The 18,324-nt window shown below is 40.5% G+C and overlaps 1 protein-coding gene across 3 annotated transcripts in view; it reads left to right on the top strand.

Annotated features, from left to right (window-relative positions):
• CHL1 (cell adhesion molecule L1 like) overlaps positions 1 to 18,324 on the top strand; it is a 122,864-nt gene that overhangs the window by 89,596 nt on the left and 14,944 nt on the right. For all 3 annotated transcript variants that reach the window (XM_026052707.1, XM_026052708.1, XM_026052706.1), the window contains 10 exons: positions 4,583 to 4,714; positions 5,107 to 5,244; positions 6,293 to 6,404; positions 7,086 to 7,252; positions 8,875 to 9,040; positions 10,161 to 10,285; positions 12,511 to 12,612; positions 12,801 to 12,998; positions 13,973 to 14,043; positions 16,358 to 16,580. In XM_026052707.1, the coding sequence (XP_025908492.1) occupies positions 4,583 to 4,714; positions 5,107 to 5,244; positions 6,293 to 6,404; positions 7,086 to 7,252; positions 8,875 to 9,040; positions 10,161 to 10,285; positions 12,511 to 12,612; positions 12,801 to 12,998; positions 13,973 to 14,043; positions 16,358 to 16,580 (1,434 nt within the window). The remainder of the gene's footprint in view (positions 1 to 4,582; positions 4,715 to 5,106; positions 5,245 to 6,292; positions 6,405 to 7,085; positions 7,253 to 8,874; positions 9,041 to 10,160; positions 10,286 to 12,510; positions 12,613 to 12,800; positions 12,999 to 13,972; positions 14,044 to 16,357; positions 16,581 to 18,324) is intronic.

Here is an 18,324-nt window from a genome sequence, read left to right as displayed (position 1 = left end):
AATGTCACCTGTAATAGCTGCAAAATGAGAAGCCCAAAGCAAAGCTGAAAAGCTTGCTGAAAATATTTTCCCTTTACTGATGAAAAATGCCCCAGCCTCTGCTCTGCAGTTAAAAAAAAAAAAAAAAAAAAAAAAAAACCCACACACACAGTATTAAACTGTCAGTGTCTGACAACTGCTTCATTTTAATCTGTGCTTTTCCTTACCCCTTGGTCACAAGAAATCCTGATAGGAAGAAACTCATTTTCAGTTACCTGCTTGAATTTGCTCAGGAACTGGGCGAAAACCTTTCTCCCATTATGTGATGAATCATCCCCTTTCACTTGAAACAAGCCTGTTCCTTATGAAATTCTTTCTTTCCCTTGCTGTCAGTAAAGAAGAGGGGGCCGAGGGATACCAGGGCATGGCAAGGTTTCGGTTGCTGCGGGGGGAAGTGCTGACTCCTTGAAATCACTCCAGATGGTTTGGAACATCTCTGCTGTAGCTGAATATTTTAACAATCTGGCCATGATTTTCTCGGCTGTAAAAACTGAATCCTTCAAAGGAATTGCAGGAACTGCAAAAAGTAAAATAACCAGGGAAATAACATTAATTGTGCGGTTCAGAATAGTGACCCACGCCTCCCTCCCAAGTTCCAGAGGGATGAAAGCTTTCTGGCAAATTGTTATCCTGTTATTCCTGCTCAGTAGCAAACAAGTGGGGGTTTTTGTTTGTTTGTTTTAATGTGTATGTGTGGGGCAGAAACCCACCAACCCACTGTAGCTCTTGCAATGTAAAGAATGCTTTTCCAATAGTTACTAAATCCATTTCCCATGTGTATAACTAATGCTGGCTGCTATCACTAACAGGAGCTCATACTATTAGGAGTCACCTCACACAACGTGCTGAGGTAAAAATGAGCCCAAATGCCATCTTTTTCTAGGATTTTGAACCAGGAAATGTCACTAGCATTAATCAGAGATGGGCATGTTCATCATTCTTACAGTGACTCTGCTGTTGATACTCAAGGGCAGATCTTGGGCTGGTGAAAGCACAAATTAATTTCAGTTGGTTTCAGGGATGTTATGCTGGTGTAGAGCATTCAAGTAGCTAACAGGCTCTCCTCAAAGAATGCATATTGAGATGAGGAAATTAAATGGAAGAAAAATTATCTCTGTTATAAACTGTCAATCGCCCTTGTTCTCATGCTAGTGTGCAAGTCAGAACCTTTCTATCGTTTCTACACTGTGTCACACTTGCTGCTTCTTTTGAGATCTGAGGATCTCAACCCAAAACCCCAGCCGCCTTTGTAGCATTCTTAGCAGATGATATTTGCACGCAGTCCACTTGCTAATCCTGCAGTACTTTGAGGGCAAAGATTCAGGCAATTATTACCAAGCATATGAAAATGTTCAGCCAGCAAATTGCTTGACTGCTTTAACATTTTAATCTCTCCCTGCAAGAAAGGATGTAGCTTCGAACATTGAAATAGGCAGAGAAAAGCTTGTTATTGTTATTAGAGCAGAGAAAAAAAATATACATCATATATTAAAAAATCCCTAAGCCACAAATCCTTGACTTCAAATGTACACAATGCATCTGTAACCCCAAAGTCTTGCCAGTATCACAGTGCCTGATCTAATGGTACCTTGATCTTGACCGAGGCTGCCTAGGTAGTGTTTAATATAAGTAATTATTAAAACATAATGATTAATTATATTATCCCTATAATACCTTAGGGTTTTTGCTGTTCTGTCATGTGATATTTTCATTCATAAGCTAAATAAAAACAAAATAGTTGAAACTAATGTGAGGTAGGTATGTCAGGTTGATTTATCAGGTTAAAGTGGTAGTTCTTTGCATTTCAGTAGTGGTTTGAAGCAGGATGTAGACCCAGAGGTGATAACTGCATCTGAAGCTGCAGCTGATACCTCCAAAGTGGGATGGATTGCCAGCCCTTGGGAAGATGCAAGGGGAATTTGAAATTAGCTTGACTGATTGGGCAAATGGTCTGGATTAAAAAGAATGGCTTTAGTAAGCACAAGTGCAAAGTAATTGTCAACAGGCAGGACTAATTGGCTTCCTAAGTGCAGGGTGGAAAATACCTGGTCAGGCTGATCTGGAGGATATACTGACTGCAAAATAGAGGATGACTCAGAAATGTCACATGTTCTTCCTGGAAAGGATAAAGAAGAGTGAGATACGTGAGAGAGATGCTACAGAGAACTGAATAAAGCCTCTCACTGCATAATGGATCCAATGAAACATACTGTATTTCAGCAAGGTTTGGGTTACCTCAATAAAGTTCAGGAGAAAGTTCCAAGAGCAGTAGCAGATCTCAAAAACGTGTTTAAAAAAAAAAAAATAAAAGTTTGATTTAGGGAAGAAAGAATCTGAGGGATCCATTAACAGCTTTCAAATGCACCGTTTCTTCACAGGAGATAGTAGCACACTTCCTCTTTGTCACTGGAAATAAGACAACAAATACATTCATATACAGCTAGGCATGTGATACATTCAACCTGCAGCAAGGCAGAAGTTGTTAAGATGTAAGAAATCGGTTATAGTTGTGTAGAAAAGTGTAGCACTGCAGTAAAAAGCATGAGAGGCTGGGGAGTCTGCATAGTTGTTTGACACCATCAGAAATACTTGAGACTGGTGGTCCTGTTCCATCGCAGAGGAATAGGCTAGATGACCATTTCAGACCCTTGCTGTTCTTGGTCCTGTCACTTTATTCCCTAAAGCATAAATCTCTGCACTGAATATATTTGCCTTACTGTCTCGCTCGTGCAGGTGAACTGTTTGACAGTCTTATCACTGGTATTTGCAGTTGCGAAAACAAATGTATGTGTTTTGTTATTCTTATACTTGATACACTGTTAGGTAGCACAGTGTAAGTGCTGCACAGAAAAGTGGACTGAAGTACAGCCTTTGTTAGAGATGTAATAGGAAAAAAAACCCTCGGGTTTCCTTACACCTTTTCACTTCCATGCCTTTGTCCTATTGCTGCTGAGGAAAGCCGAACCTATATGAGAAGGGAAAGAAAATATTTACAAAACCAAGACACTGCATTGCATGCACAATTTTTTTTTTTTTTTGTTGCCAAATAGATGGAGGTGAAACATATGATCTCATCATATGTGATACACACACAGCACGCTCCTGGAGAGCAATTTTGCACTGCAGTGAAGAAGGCATTCTAAAAAAATCTATGCAATGTGAATGAAATATGAAGATGTCACAATTTTAGATAAGCTTCAGTGTTACAAATTTTTTTGGTGGTAACTGAATCTTAACTGCTTCAGTCCATGGTTGCTGTGTATGAACCGTGAACGTTGCATAAAAGCTCTTGTATGTCACGTATTCACGTTAGTAGTAGTTTTTTAATATATCTGTGTGAATACAAACCATGATTCTTTGTTTTAGCATATTGCACTGATAACATCTGGAGACTTATTGCTGGGCAACAGCTCTGTTAAGCTTCAAAGCGTTTTATGAGCATTAACTAATGAATCCTCATGTTTCCCATACATTACCTCATCTTTTCAAATAGGGAAAGAGTATTGGAGAGGTCTAGTGACCTGCCCAGGACTGAAAGAAAAGATAGTGTCAGGTCTGGAATTAAAATTTGGAAGTTCTTTGCTTTTCAAGAGAAGGTAGTGACAAATTCAAGGCTGTTTTGGACAGAGGTTGCACACTAGAGCAGCAGCAAAAGGGACCTGTATTCAGTCTGTAGAGACCCGAAGGCAGATTAATGTTTTTCCCTTGGTTCCCTCTTATTTCTTATGGGTATGTTTTTCCAAGGAGGGTTTGGCCCCTAAGGGGTGCCCTTCATGAGGCAGTGTGTCCCCAGAGCAGGGGACAAGGGCAGGAACCCAGCGCTGCACCTCTGCCCGCCCTGTGCACAGGTTTTAGCGACGGCTCCTTGGGATGCTGCTGCTTCTATCCCCAGTGGCCCGACAGTCTCATCACACCTAAACTTGTTCAGACCAGCACATTGGCAGTGGAAAACCGGGAAATTGAAAGGCACCGTACGTTTTCCCAGCACGTATAGATAAGCAAAGAGAGGTGCTGCACCCTGCCCGTGTTGTTGCAGTCAGCCCCAGTGTTTGCAGCTGCTGCTGAAGACGGTGGGAGCCGTTTCCTCATTTCTAGCGAGGAGGAATTGAGCTGAACGAACATTTGCATTTTGCTTGACTTGCTAAAATAGTCACACTTCATTTCAGAGATAACAATGTTATGTTTGAGGGTCTTGGTGAAAATACCAACCTGTTCTGGTTTACCTTCTTCCCCGGCCTCTGATTTCCAATCAGCCAGCTTTGCATTTGTTTTCCACGTGGGTAAACACTATCCATTTGCTACATCCTCTCCCTGACAAATTTCTCAAAGTCTGGAAGATAGAAATTGGTGTGTGCTAATGCTAATTTTACCTTTTGATAGAACTGATTCACAGTAAATGTAATAAAGCCAAATGACAGCCTCACAGAAGAACCAACCGGGCAAATGTTTGCAGGGTTTGCCACCTTCTGGCAGATGTTAGCAATAGCAATGCTAGAGTTGTCCAGTTGTGACATCTGCTGTCTGCAATGTCCCCTCTTTACAGAGCCTCCACAGTGGATAAAGGAGCCAGAAAGTGGTGTTTATAGCGTTGGAACAAATCTTGTGTTGTTGTGTGAAGCTTTTGGCAATCCAGAGCCAACTATCGAGTGGAAACTTAATGGCATGCCGATTGATAGTAAGTACAATGTCTTAAGGCTGGGTGGGAAGCACCTGTTTTGCCCCCAAGTGAAAGGGAACTTTTATCTTTTAAGGATATGGGTCAACCTTGGTGATAACACTCATGTTCCTTGATATCTCTTGGCCATGCTCTGTCATAAGCAGAGATGGCGGTGAGACTGAGGAGCAAAGGCCATGCTCCCTGTACAACCTCACTGCTTTCTTGAAATGTTTGTGCTGCAAAGCACGGGCTTTGGCTGGGTGGTGGCAGTGGAAGGCAGTGCTTTATAGCCATTTTCCAGTCTGGTGCTGAGGATATGCTTTGTTCTTGACATTAACGTAGTGCAGAAAGACTGCAGCCTCCTCGCAACCAGTCTTCGCAATCTCCTGACGTGGTTTGCCTACTTCCAGGTAGGACCTTCCGAGGGAGAATATCTGCCACAGAGATCAGCCTTACCAACCTGCAAATTCAGGACAGTGCTGTGTACCAGTGTGAGGCCAGCAACAAGCACGGCCGCATCCTGGCCAGTGCTAATGTGAATGTTTTAAGTAAGTACCCTCTTGTGTTTCATGACTTGTGAGAAAAGATCTTACTAGTGTCCTTCAGATTAGATTTAGGATCGTAACCATTTCTCTGTTCTGCATTGGCCCTCTATTTTGAGAAATACCTTGTCCTAAAGCACCAGGCTTTATCATGTACACCTTGGGCTCATGAGCTTTAATGCGGTATTTTAACAGTATGGGCTCACAACGTTCTGACTTCAAATAAATTAAAACTACAGGGGGCTGGATTGAGACCACAGCTCTGTTTTTGAGTTATTAAATTCATTATTAATCTTTATTTTAATTATCTTTTCAGTGGTGGCCAGCAATAGGACAAGAGGAAACAGCCACAAACTGAAACATTGAAAGTTCCACAGGAACCTAAGGAGAAATTTCTTAACAGTGAGGGTGACAGAGCACTGGAACAGGTTGCCAAGAGAGGTTGTGGAATCTCCTTTTCTGGAGATCTTCAACACTCACTTGGGCACCATCCTGTGCCACATACTCCAGGTGACCCTGCATGTGCAATGGGGTTGAACTAGATGATCTTAAAAGATCCCTTCCAACCTTAAGGATTCTGTGATTTCCAGTTGTGATGCTCACCTGTCCTTTGAAGAAAGAGAGCAAGAGGATAAGAGAGAAAGAGCTTCATAGGAGAGGTCTCAAGAGGTAGCAGACAGAATCTGTTTTCTCTTCTAGAGTGTGTTATGGTTTCATAGTCTGATATGTCGAGCCACCAACCACTTACCTTTGTCTGCAAGACTTAGGAAAGCTCAGATTCTTAGACCAAGACCACTTTCTAATGCCATTAGGTAGTTAGACCTCTCTATGCTGGCAAAAGGGGATGATGCAGCGTGAAACACGGAGCTACACAACTATATAACCTGTTCTTGGGTCTATAGAGGGCAGCCAACTACTGTGACGTTCGTCTTCGTATCAATATGAATGCAAATGGAAGCAGTTTCTGACAGTTTTTCTCTTTCCAGTTCTGAACTGTAGTACAGCTCATTTTATATTCCTTTTTTTTTTTCTTTTTTTTTTTTTTTCCCTGCAGATATTGCTCCCTTAATACTAACCTCAGATGGTGAAAACTATGCCACGGTTGTTGGTTACAGTGCCTTCCTGCACTGTGAAATCTTTGCTTCACCTGCAGCAGATATTAGATGGTGAGCTACAGAGACCCTTTTTTATGTGAAACCAGTTCACCTGGCCTTCCCTAACACTGTAATATATGCTAGTTACTATGTCCATGTGGTTAAATTCACCATGTGGTTAAATCATATACCATATAAGCGTCTTGTGTTTCAATGCATCATCATTCAAGGACCCTGAAGTATTTATTTATAAAAAAAGATCAATCGAAGTATTCAGAATCTGCTTGAAATGAGTGCTGGGGTATTCATTAAACCAAGACATACTGTACCAAGACATACCAGCAACTTCATCAGGCTTAAAGTTAGCAACTTTTTAAGTCTGGACATTTTACTGCGATGGAAACCCAGTGACTTACAGAATGCATGATTCCATGCAGTTAGAAATCATAGAGTTGCCAGTTCACTTGACAGATACAATAAAATTGCCAATGACAGCTATAGATTAGAGACTCAGCCGAACTGATTTAAAGACCTTGCTAGAGACTGTCAGCATGTTTTCAGTTTCCTGGGAGTTTATGTCCCTTGATAGTTTGCTTGTGTGTGCACTTAGTGACTTGCTAATATTGACTCATTTGTTCAATGGCAAAGCTAAGATCAGATCCCCGAATTCAGTGTCCTGTGCAGTAACTGCTAACCATGAGATAACAGTTCTTGAACCCTAAAAATAATCCATAACTATTATCTTCCTTTTAGGACTAAGGATGATAGTGTAGAGCCTCTCACAGCATTACGCTATGAATTGAACAAAAATGGAACCCTGGAGATCAAAGACACAAGGAAGGAAGACTCAGGATCATATGCTTGCTGGGCTGCAAACTCGGTTGGAAAACGAGCAATTACTGCTAATCTGGATATAAGAGGTAATGTCTCATTTAAGAATGGAAAGACCTTTGATGTATTTTAAAGTTTATAGTTACACATTTTTAATAAATAAATAGGAAAGAGTACAAGATTCTAAAGCATTTTGTGAAGCTCTGAACAACCTGGAGGCTGAAACTGCTCATTGCCCTAGGCCTTGTGTATATGCAGCAGTTACTGTTGTCAAGGGTTTTTTTTGTTCATATGTGACATTTACAGTGTTCTTGATACTTCTGAAGCTGCATAATCTCCCAAAGTCTTTCAGGTTACTTCCCAGATCTGTTCCCTTTATCTTGAAAGATTTTTCTTTCCTTCTTGTTGTGAGCCTTGCTACTGGCAAAAGCAGGCTCATGGGTGGATTTTTGGAGACCTCCTGCCCTCCCCTTGTTTGTGGGTGTTTGGGATTCATTCCTCACTGAACCACACAGGATCCCCAGTTCCATTTCCCAGTGCTGTGGACTTCCTCATTCCTGAACTCTTAATTCCACTTTATTGTCCAGAAAATATACAATAAATAATAATAAATGTGTGCAGTGAACAAGCAAATTGCAGCAATATGAGTTGAGGGGCACTGCTTATTTGAGGACCTTGCTGTAGGTCCCTGACTGACTGTCAGCTTGACAGCAGGAAGGAATTAATCTCACCTTGCACAAAAGTCTGGGCAGCCTAGCTTGTTGTCTGTCATTTTGAGGTGTTGCAGGACTCGGTTGGCATCCTCTTATAGCAGCCTAACGTATGTTAGAACTCTAGTACTTTGGACAGGGATAGCAAAAATATTGAAAGCATTTTATTTCCAAATTCCAAATACATACCTTGTGCTCTAATTCCAGGTGATTTATTTGATTGGTTGGCCAGGCAGGTTTTTCCTGGAGGGATGATGGCCGTGGACCATTTCTATAGAGAACATAGGTTTAAGATAGTGAGTAGTACACAAAGTTGTTTACTATGGCTGACCAACAGAAAAAACTTTATTACTCAGTTGGGATAGACCTCAAAAAGATTCTCAGATGCAGGTTTGCCATGACATGCTCAAGAAAAATATTTTGTGTGTGTGTATTCTTTTTCCATTTGATCCCTTTGCTTTGGAAATTATACCATGATGATAAACATGAAAATACACAATGAAACTTTCACTGAGAAACATTTCAGTGCAAGAATAAATGTAGCCAAGTGCTTTCTTCTTACTTCACCAGTTTTTACATTCAGATTGAATCAATTAAAAGAATAAACTTGATTGCAATAATTTTTTCTCACTTGACTTTAATAAGCTTGTAATTTTTCTTGGAGCACTGCCAAAGTGATTCAAATGGTATTTGAGTATAAAGCTCATATTTGAGCTCTTCTGTTATCCATTTAATATCAGTCATCTGACTTGGATATTTTTTTCTTAAAGTCCTTATGTATTGTTCTGGAGCTCCTTGGTTTGTTTTTTGAGATAGAAAGTTAAATCTTGGCAAATTACCTTTTCTAAAATATCTCTCCTTCACTTGAAATATTTGGGGGTGGGGAGGAGGATAGATATCATCCTTGCTCCTAAAACTGATCTTCATGTACAGAGTGCTTGGTGAAGATTTGATGTGATAGTGTCTCTTAATAATCAAAGTGTTTTTATTTGATCAACCAGATGCTACAAAAGTTGTTGTTTCTCCGAAGAACCCTCAAGTGTTAAAATCACATTCCATTTTATTGAAATGTCAATCTGAATATGATTCACATTTGAAACACAGTTTTAAATTATCTTGGAGAAAAGATGGAGATGAGCTGCCAGTCAGCAGCACAGACAATAGCAGGTGAGCAGGAAAGAAATAAGAATTTTCTTGATCTCAACTGAAAAAATGTATAGTACTAGAACAGGAGTTTCATTAAACATGAAGCTTAATAGCTGGAAATGCAAATTTATACCTGCAAAAATTCTTTTTTTTTGCAATATGTGAATAGATCTGCATTTTATATACATATATATGCATCTGTATGACTTTTGATCTATAACGGTCAAGAAGGTTTACTCTTATTTACTCACTCACTCTACCCTACCAGTCTAGTCTGATGACGTTTTGTTTCCTACTTTTAATGGAACCGGAACTTTCCTGTGATTTATGCCTGTTTGGCCAAAGCCTGTGCTGATAATGTTAAAGTAAATGGTATTCATTTGTCTGAGATTTTTTTAACTAAAATAATGTAAAGGCAATGATTTTTTCCTGTATATGAACTTGGGAACATGCAAACTCAGGCTGAATTTTATTCTGCTCTTGTTTTCCTGCTGACTCTAGCAGGACTGAGCTGAGCCTTTATTCCATACCAAGGGCCCTGGAGGGACAGTATGGGACATCCGGGTGTGTTTATTAGGTAGTCACAGTAGCAGTCCATTTCCTAGTATTGCAGGGCTGAGGAGATGGGCCCATCCCAGACCCTGCGGCAGGGAGCTGGCTCAGGGAAATGCCTCCCCAATGTTCACCACAGCAGATCCATTGGGACTGCCATGTGAGGATCAATGAATGCTGGCTGCCCCAGAGCACTGGTTATGACACAAGTGTATTGGGAATGCTCAGTCTTACTCCAAAATTTGGACATAAAGCCTATTATTTGCCTCATTAACAATGTGCCAAAATGCTGTGTTCCAGACACTCAGCTGATGCATATCCATGTAGTTCCCTTAAAATGTGATCTTCTAGGCACAGTCTCTAAATTGCTATGAAATACAAATAATAGCCTACAACATAATGTATAGTATAACTGCAATTACATTTTAAAATAACAGGCCTAACATGCAATTATGTCATTCGAAGTTTTATTATCAAGGATTTTTTATGAACAGAATTTCAGAGAAAAACAGTGTCTATTTGTCATTTGCTTATCTTCCTCTTTTTTCTCATCCTTATCTGTATATAATGTTTCTTTCTTTTCCTGTAGGATAATTATGGACATGGATACGTTGTTCATATCAAGTGTGACACTGGAAGATCAAGGTGTTTACACGTGTGTGGCAAGAACTTCTCTAGACAGTGTCACAGCTGAATCACAATTAATTGTTCTTGGTAAGAGGTTTTTTTTCCAGGGTTGCAAAGGGCTCTGTGCTATCCTGAATGTAACTGCAGCACCTTTGCAGTTACCTTGCACATGCAAGGTTCGTAGGAGCCTTCTTAGGAGCAAGGTTCAACAGGAGCCTGGCCATGGCAGGGAAGCCTGACCCTGCGTGAGCATCACTGTGACCGCCCTTCTCTCTGCCTGAAAGTAAGGGGAACAACCTGAATAGTGAGGTGCTGGCCTTTGCAAAGTCAGCCTCTAACACTTCCCAAAAGCATCAACCAAGAGCTCAAATGCTTTTTTGCACACAGTTTAATTTCATTTGATTTTACACTCTTAGTCCTGGCAGTGATTGCAATTGGAGCTAAGACAACCTGACCTTCAAGATAGTTTCACACTTGGAATAAATGCTGTTTTTCAGTAAACAGTAAATTAAGAAGATGCTATGCACATTATTTACGGTGATGTATTCTTTAGTGCTGTATAATTCAAAATGTTTGTAGACTTTTTGTTACATTACTTATGAAAATTTCATGAAGCCCTTTATTACCATTTAAACTGTGATTTACAAGAAGGAAAAAAATAGTCCTGTGCTCCCTTTTCCATGTTTATAGTTAAATAAGAAAGGTCTTGGTGGATTGACAATATCTACTATTTTCCAAATGAAAAATTCAGGCTTCATTTGCAATGAAATGCAAGACTTGAATGCAAAGAAGACTTGATAGATTGACTAAAGAGACAAATGTCATACAGATGGAGACAACAAAATATGAGCAATTGAGGGCAAAGAGATAATAGAATAATTCTAAGATTTTTTTTTCCGTTTATGATTAATAAACAGTCTGAAGATGGACATCTTTAAGATACACAGCTACTGTCTTTAAATATAGTAACAGCACATGTGCTTCAAGAATGGAACAGCAAAATACTTGGAAGTTGAATTGTATTTTCCTGATTTTTTTTCCAAATATAATAGAAGCAGGGGGAATAAATGCAAAGAAAAACTCTTTGAACGTTTTCATTTGCTTTGTAAAAAATCCTGTGCAATCCCTACTGATTTCTTCCACAATGACGGACAGAGTCTTGTGGATTGAGAGAGCCAGTTTTCCTGTAGGAAATGACACCGTCAGTCAAGAATGAAGCTGGAACATTGGGGCAGGAAGAGGTCAAAGAACTACCAAATGTTGTGCAGCCTCATTCCTTGTTCTGGACATTATTCAGTCTTTGAAAAACGTACCCGATGTCCAAGAAGCATTTCCTGCACAAGTTAGAACATTTTCCTGGTGTATGCAGGCTTCTTTTCAGTGCTGTATGTAAGGAAGAGAATGTGTGTGTGACTTTTAAATGATGGGGGCTTCCTACCAACTCTCTGTGCTGAGATTTTATTCTTTTACAGCAGCCCTATGCATTTCAGTTACCAACCAAATCCACTATAATCAGATTGCAACTTGCCAAAGCAAGCCATGAGGAGAATAAACATCTGTCACTCTGAATCCACTGAAATCAAAAGCATTCATTCAAGTACAGGCATTCAAGTACGGCTGGCCCCGTGATGGATTGTCCCTCTGCCTCCTCCTCCAGGAGAAATGAGGTCACTTGGCAGCAACGTGCGCCCGGCACCGTGTGGGGACACTGTGGGGACACTGTGGGGACATAGCCATTCCTGGCTGTACGCTGACTTTGATGCAGGCTCTGGGCAGCCTTAGTTGAGCTGACAGGGAATGAATTTTCTCTTTCATCCTCTTTTCTGGATGGCTGGGATTGGGGTAATGGGTGTCACCCTTGCACTCCCACACCTGCTTGGCGCAGGAACCGCAGAGGTGGTGTCACTTTCTGCCACTACGGTTAACACGGGAGTAAATACAAGCAATGCCAGTACAGACTTAAAATCCAGTAAAGTCAATATTTACTAATGATTTAACAGAGCTTAGTGTTGATCTGAAAAGAGAAATGGTTTGTTCCAAGCATTATAATAAGAGTATAGGGAAATGTACTCAAGGAAGAATATTGTATTTATTAAGGGAGAAAGCAGGACTAGAAAATACATTGTATTTCTATATTAAAGTAGGATTTTATAAAGCAATTCTTGTTTTCTTAATTTTTTCCACTTTGAAATCAAAAGATGTTTTACCACCGTCTTCAGTGGAGCTTGCTGTTCCATTGTCTGTCCTTTTGAAAATACCAAGTAAATAGCAATAGCTTGCCATCTTCCTGATGGTTCTTCCTTCTGTCCCAGATGTCCCTGATCCACCAGAAGATCTTCAACTTTCTGAACATCAAAACCGAAGTGTTCGACTCTCCTGGAAAGCTGGGGCCAATCATAACAGTCCTGTTAATGGTATGAAGGGTTTTGGTGGCATCAGTTTGTGTTGTTTAGCATTAATTTATGTCATGGCTGTTAGAATAAGCACACAGTTCTCCTAGCCATACTTAATTGGTTTTACTGTGTCAGTTAATTTTTTTGTAAGCTCAGCTCTGCTTTTTTCTTCCTGTTTTTTTTTCCCCTCCTTTTTCTGTCTATACCAGAATCTATTATAGAGTTTGAAGAGAACCGATGGGAACCAGGGAAGTGGCAGGAGCTAAGCAGAACCACAGGGAATGAAACCACAACCGTTTTGTCCCTCGCCCCATATATGAATTACCAGTTTCGTGTCATGTCTGTGAATGCTGTTGGAAGAAGCCAGGCTAGTAAACCATCACTGCGCTATGCAACACCTCCAGCTGGTAAACACTGCCATCTAGTTTTCTGAATATTATTTTTTTTGTGTGTTTGCATCAAATAACATTGTCTTACTCTGCTGCTGAGGAGTTTGAATAAGATTGGGTTGCTTGTACTGTTTTTTCTGTTCAGGTTATGTGGTGAGAGACTAAATTCTTAGTGCATTAAACCATACTGGTCTCCATAATTTTTTTCCAGCAAAGTGTAAGCATTCTGCACGTAGAAGTAGCTTCAGGGAGTTATTTCTGCAAGGAGCAGATTCACTTCTGCAGCCTTCTCCATCCTCCTTCCTCCACTGCCAAGAAAGCAGTGGATGTCACCATGGTCAGCAGTGTGCTTCTCAGAAGGGTCCCTGTAGCGTGACACCGTCCAGATCTCTGCTCATCTTGAGGCTTAGGGGCCCATTGTCAGTGCGTGTGGACACGCAGTTGCTGGGAAGGATCTGCAGGATTTACAGAGAGCCTTTCAGCAGCACTGAGCTTGTCAAAAATTTCCATTCACAATGCATTTCTCATTGTAACTGAAAATGTTTTGTCCCTGAAAGTCATAGAAGTCTGTCATTTTAGAGGCCAGCTGCTTGTTTCTTTGTTTCTATTTTTTTTTTTCTCCTCTTCAAAAATTTCAGGTCCTTTTTTCAGCTGTATGCATCCCACTAATGATACACCTTCTGTTTACTGTCCCCAAAGGGAGAAATAATAATAATCTTCATAATAATCCCCCTACATCTGGTCCTTTGAAATCCAAAAGTCACGGTGTCATGTTAGCTAGTGACTGCAGCCATTAAGGGCACTTAGGAATCTAAACAGCATAAATGATGTGTTTTGTTACAGTTTTGTTGATCCAAGTAATTAATTTCCCGAATACCTCTTATTTAGGTGTATTTCAGTAATGACAGAGTAAGAAAAGCTTCTACACTTAAATAATACATGCAATTAAAAGCAAGGTACCTAAACTAACTTTGTTACCTCTGTGTTTATAGCTCCTGACAAGAACCCAGAAAACATCCGTGTTGAAGCATCTGAACCAAATGAAATGGTGATGAAATGGGAGGTAATTCAAAAGTTTCTGTCAATGATACGATATGGAAAACAGGTTGTGTCTTCAAAGAGCAGTTTCTAAAGCATCATGGAATTTATCAAGATGTTGTTTTCATATAGTTAATTATTAAAGAAATGATGGATACCTTGTCTTTAACTCTCCCCCACCCTCGTTTTACGGAAACATTAGCAAAATCTATAATATAGTCCTTGATTCCACTGAAGTCATAGGTAAAGTTGTTACCGACTTCTGGATATCTTCCCCTAGTTTCATTTTTATTTCTAAAATCAATTCTTTTATACTTAATTTTTGTAGATTACAAAGAAAAACAGAAGACTCATAAAGCACCATGAAAATTCTCTTTTGCTCTGCAACTTGTATGTAAGAAAGGGCTTTAAATAGTTTTGGTCTCACTTTGCCGTGCAGGAAGAGAGGTTCTCTCACATGGAGAGACTACTTTTTATGTAGATTTTGCCCTTCAAGGTTGTACATTTAAAAATGACTCAGATCATTTGGCCAAGTGAACTTGAGCTTGAATTTTATCACCATTAACTAAAGGAATTTAGATGTAGCGCCTAAGCATGAGTGTCAAAGGAACTGTGTAAAAGTGTTGAGGATGGTTTCCAGCCTTCATTATCCTGGCTTTTAAATTTACAGCTTATGTGCCAACATTTTACGGAGATGCATATTCCTTCTTTCAACACAAGTTGCAGCAACTGTGGAAGGAAACATATTTTTTGTGTCTGGAATTAAACAAAATTTACTTCAGATTCACTTCTCAATCTGGTGCTACCAGGAAAGGACCCATAAACATTTCCACAATATGAATTCATATTTAGATTAGAATTGCCTCAGAAGGAGATAGACCTCTGGATCTGTTGACTTGGAGTTTAAAGTGAAATTTTGTTATACACCGTAGTTCAGGGTCAGGGAAAACTATCCTGCATCTACAAGGAAATGCAGAGTAGGTGGGAGAAGTTGCTACAGGCAGCAGTGGGCTGAATGCTGCTTTGAACGGAGAACGCGCAGTCATCACAGCTGCGATGTTCCAGTGTGGACACAGAAGTAGTAAAAGTAAAGAGAGAGAGTGGACAAGCTTGTTATTATGTGCAGATGAAACATTTAAGTGTTGTGTTGTCATAAACAGGATATTCATTTATTTATGTTGTTCCCTGTAAGCTTTTCAGAAGAAATGCTAGGTCCTGAACATACTAAAAATTCCATTTCTGGCAGACAAAGGCTGCACAATGATGTTAATCTGCCTACTTTGGATTAGGAGACCAGATGAACATTAGTGACTAGCTTTCCAGCCAAGGATTTGCAGCATTAAAGGAGATCAAAATAAGAGTCAAGCAATGCTGAAATGTAACTCTAAACAGGAAGTTATTTTCCAATCAGAGATTTAATTTTCCTCTTTGATTTCTCTTGCGAATCCTATTTACTGGGATCTTTGCTGTGCAGGTGGTTTTCCTAGCTGTGCCCATCAGAAAGCAGTGAGGGCTCCCAGCTCCTGCTTGCAGTCTTTGCCAAGGTCTTGAGCAGGAGGGTAGGGAAGAGGCCACAAACACCATGTGTTGCTATATTAATCATTTAAATGTTATTGAAAGCAGAATGTAGGGCTTGAAAATCCACAGCTGTTTCAGGAGACTGGAAAAATCCATCATTTTTGGCAGCACAGGTGACCAATTAACTATTTTAAAAAGAAGTAAATTTTCAGAGAGAGAGGGAGAGAGAGAGACTCAACTGGAGCATGTCTCATGACAAACCATTACTATATGGCTTCTAATATTTTATAAATTAATGTTAATTAGACAGCAACCATAGTGTGATGAATTTTTCAGCTGATCAGTAAAACACAGCACAGCAGTTGCACATTAAATGTCCAGGCCTAGTTTCGAGCATTCAGTGCATATTTAGGGCACAACAGGGAAATGTAAATTTTAATGACCTAACTTTCTGTGCTACATAAAATTCTAAGATAATATGCATTTTAATTGTACTAAAAAGCATGCAGCCTTATGTTGCAATAAAAGAAAGGCAACTTGCGGCAAAACAGGCCTTTGTTTCTAATATGTAGAAACTGGTATGCAAATAGTTAACATGGTTTTAGTCCAACTGTTGCGCTTTCACCTACTGTTTCTTTTAAGCGATGACATATTTCTTCCAACAGTCTTAAAGTTAATATGGCCTTGAAAAGTTAAAGCTTTTCTTCCCATTTCTCTCTGAATATTATAACACAGTCTCCAAAATTATTCACCCCCTAAGCAGCTGTTTCATGATTACTGCAACAAAGGCAGCTCAGAGTCTCTTTTAACTTCTCCCGCAGCCGTTGAAACCTGCGGAGCGGAACGGGCCAGGGCTGGAGTACAAAGTCAGCTGGCGGCAGCAGGGGGTCGAGGCTGATTGGAATGAGGAGATGGTGAAAAAGCATTCGCTGACCCTGCGAAACACTCCCACCTTCGTGCCTTACGAGATCAAAGTCCAAGCGGTGAATAATTTAGGATCTGGTCCTGAACCAAATGTTACCACTGGTTATTCAGGAGAGGACAGTAAGTAATGGAAACCTTCATGTAAAAATACACCGTGTAAGTGATTCCTGCAAGGCAAAATAATCAGGTATCAAGTGATTGATTAGACAACCTGCGGCTAAAAACGCTGAAATGTCACTGTTCAGCATGTCAGCATCTGAAGAGAAGCAGAAGCTTCTGATAGAGGATGCTATAAATTTCACATCACTGAAGTTTGATTTTTGGAAAGGCCACATGTGCTACTATTCATCTTGGTTCCTGGCTTAGTCTGGATATTCATTTGAAGGACACATTCCGTAAAAAGGCTGTATATCAACAAAAAATAATTTTTGGAGTCTTGATTCTGGTTTTGTGAGTATAACTTTGAACTTGCAATTACCTGAAGATGCAGTTTTGCTCCCACCTTAGTAGGAGGCCACTTCTGAAAAATGAGGCTGTCCACTGGTTCTTCCTAAATGAATGTCTTGGTTCCTGCCCCAAGCACGAGTCCCACAGTGTGCCCTCATCAGGGATCAGTGGAGTCGATGGCCAGAGCAGAGCAACCTGCTTTTATTTGTTTGCCCAAGGCTGCTCTGAAATCACCACAGCTGCTTGTGATACCTACCCTGTGAACGGGCTTGAATAATTATGGCCTTTTAACTTGCTAATGGTGTTAATGCTGGCATCAGGGGGCTGTGCAGCCCTGATATGCTCCGTGGGGCAGCAGACAGCAGCACTGCTGAGCCAATGCCAACATATCCAAATTCCTTCCCGTCCGTGTTGGTGCTTACTGCAGGAGTATAGAGGGTGTTTTGGAGGCCTACATATGTATCCAGCTGCAGTAATGACTGTAGCAAGCAACTCGGGCAATAATAGCAACCAAAAGAATTTTTAATGATCTGAAATGTAAGTGCTTGTTGCATTCAGAAATGCTTAGCAGCAGGGATGGGGGCAGCCAGCTAGGAAGGTCAGAAGTGTCAGCAAATGGCCTATGCTTCAAATCCGCAGTTTAATCTTATTATTTAAAGTCAGAAGGTTTTCATCCCTTGCAGAAGCTGAAATCTTCACGTTATTTTCCTAAGAACAAAATGAAATGACAGCTTGAATGGCCTTTGAAAAGCCTCCAGTACATTAGCCAGCTAAGGCGAGGATGCCTTTTGCTGCTTATTAAAATGAGCCGAGAGCCGTGACCTTTGCTGAGCCGCCGGCTGCGGGCGGCACCCGCGGACGGCCCAGGGAGGGCTCGCAGGTGACACCAAACAGTCATTAGGGTTACTGTGATAACTGCAGATGTCAAAGTTTTTACTGCCTTTGCCTAAGCTGCCTCCATCCCAGGGAGTTCCCCTTAGAGTTCTCTTCTCTTTGGATCCAGACCTCTCTCTTTCAGGCACAGTAATAGCTCTCTGGGTTGTATAGTGATTAAAATCCCACTGTTAAATGAGTTCAGTTGTAAAAGGAAATTGATTATAAAAAAAAACCTTTATTGCCTTCTTAAATGGCGTGTTAATCTTTTTTTTTTTTTTTTTTTTTTTTTAAGTATTCCTCTTGCTGCTGTAAGCACTGCTTGGAACAGGAAATCATGAGTAGTGGTGTTGAAACCCAAATGTCCCGGTGCACCCGCGTGCCAGCCCTCTGCAGCAGGCACTGGTGTGGCAGGCATGTTTAGTGGCCCATTTCAGGCTTGTGGAACAGCTTTCAGCTTGGCTGCCACAAGCCTGCCTGAATTGCCACAGCTTGAGCTGGGAAGCCTTGAAGCGTGTTAGAAGATACTGAGCTTTTTTAGCAT

This window comes from Nothoprocta perdicaria, unplaced genomic scaffold, assembly GCF_003342845.1.
Source record: "Nothoprocta perdicaria isolate Ctin4 unplaced genomic scaffold, notPer1 scaffold_9, whole genome shotgun sequence".
In the NCBI taxonomy this organism is placed as follows: domain Eukaryota; kingdom Metazoa; phylum Chordata; class Aves; order Tinamiformes; family Tinamidae; genus Nothoprocta; species Nothoprocta perdicaria.
This window is presented reverse-complemented; position numbering and strand designations above follow the sequence as displayed.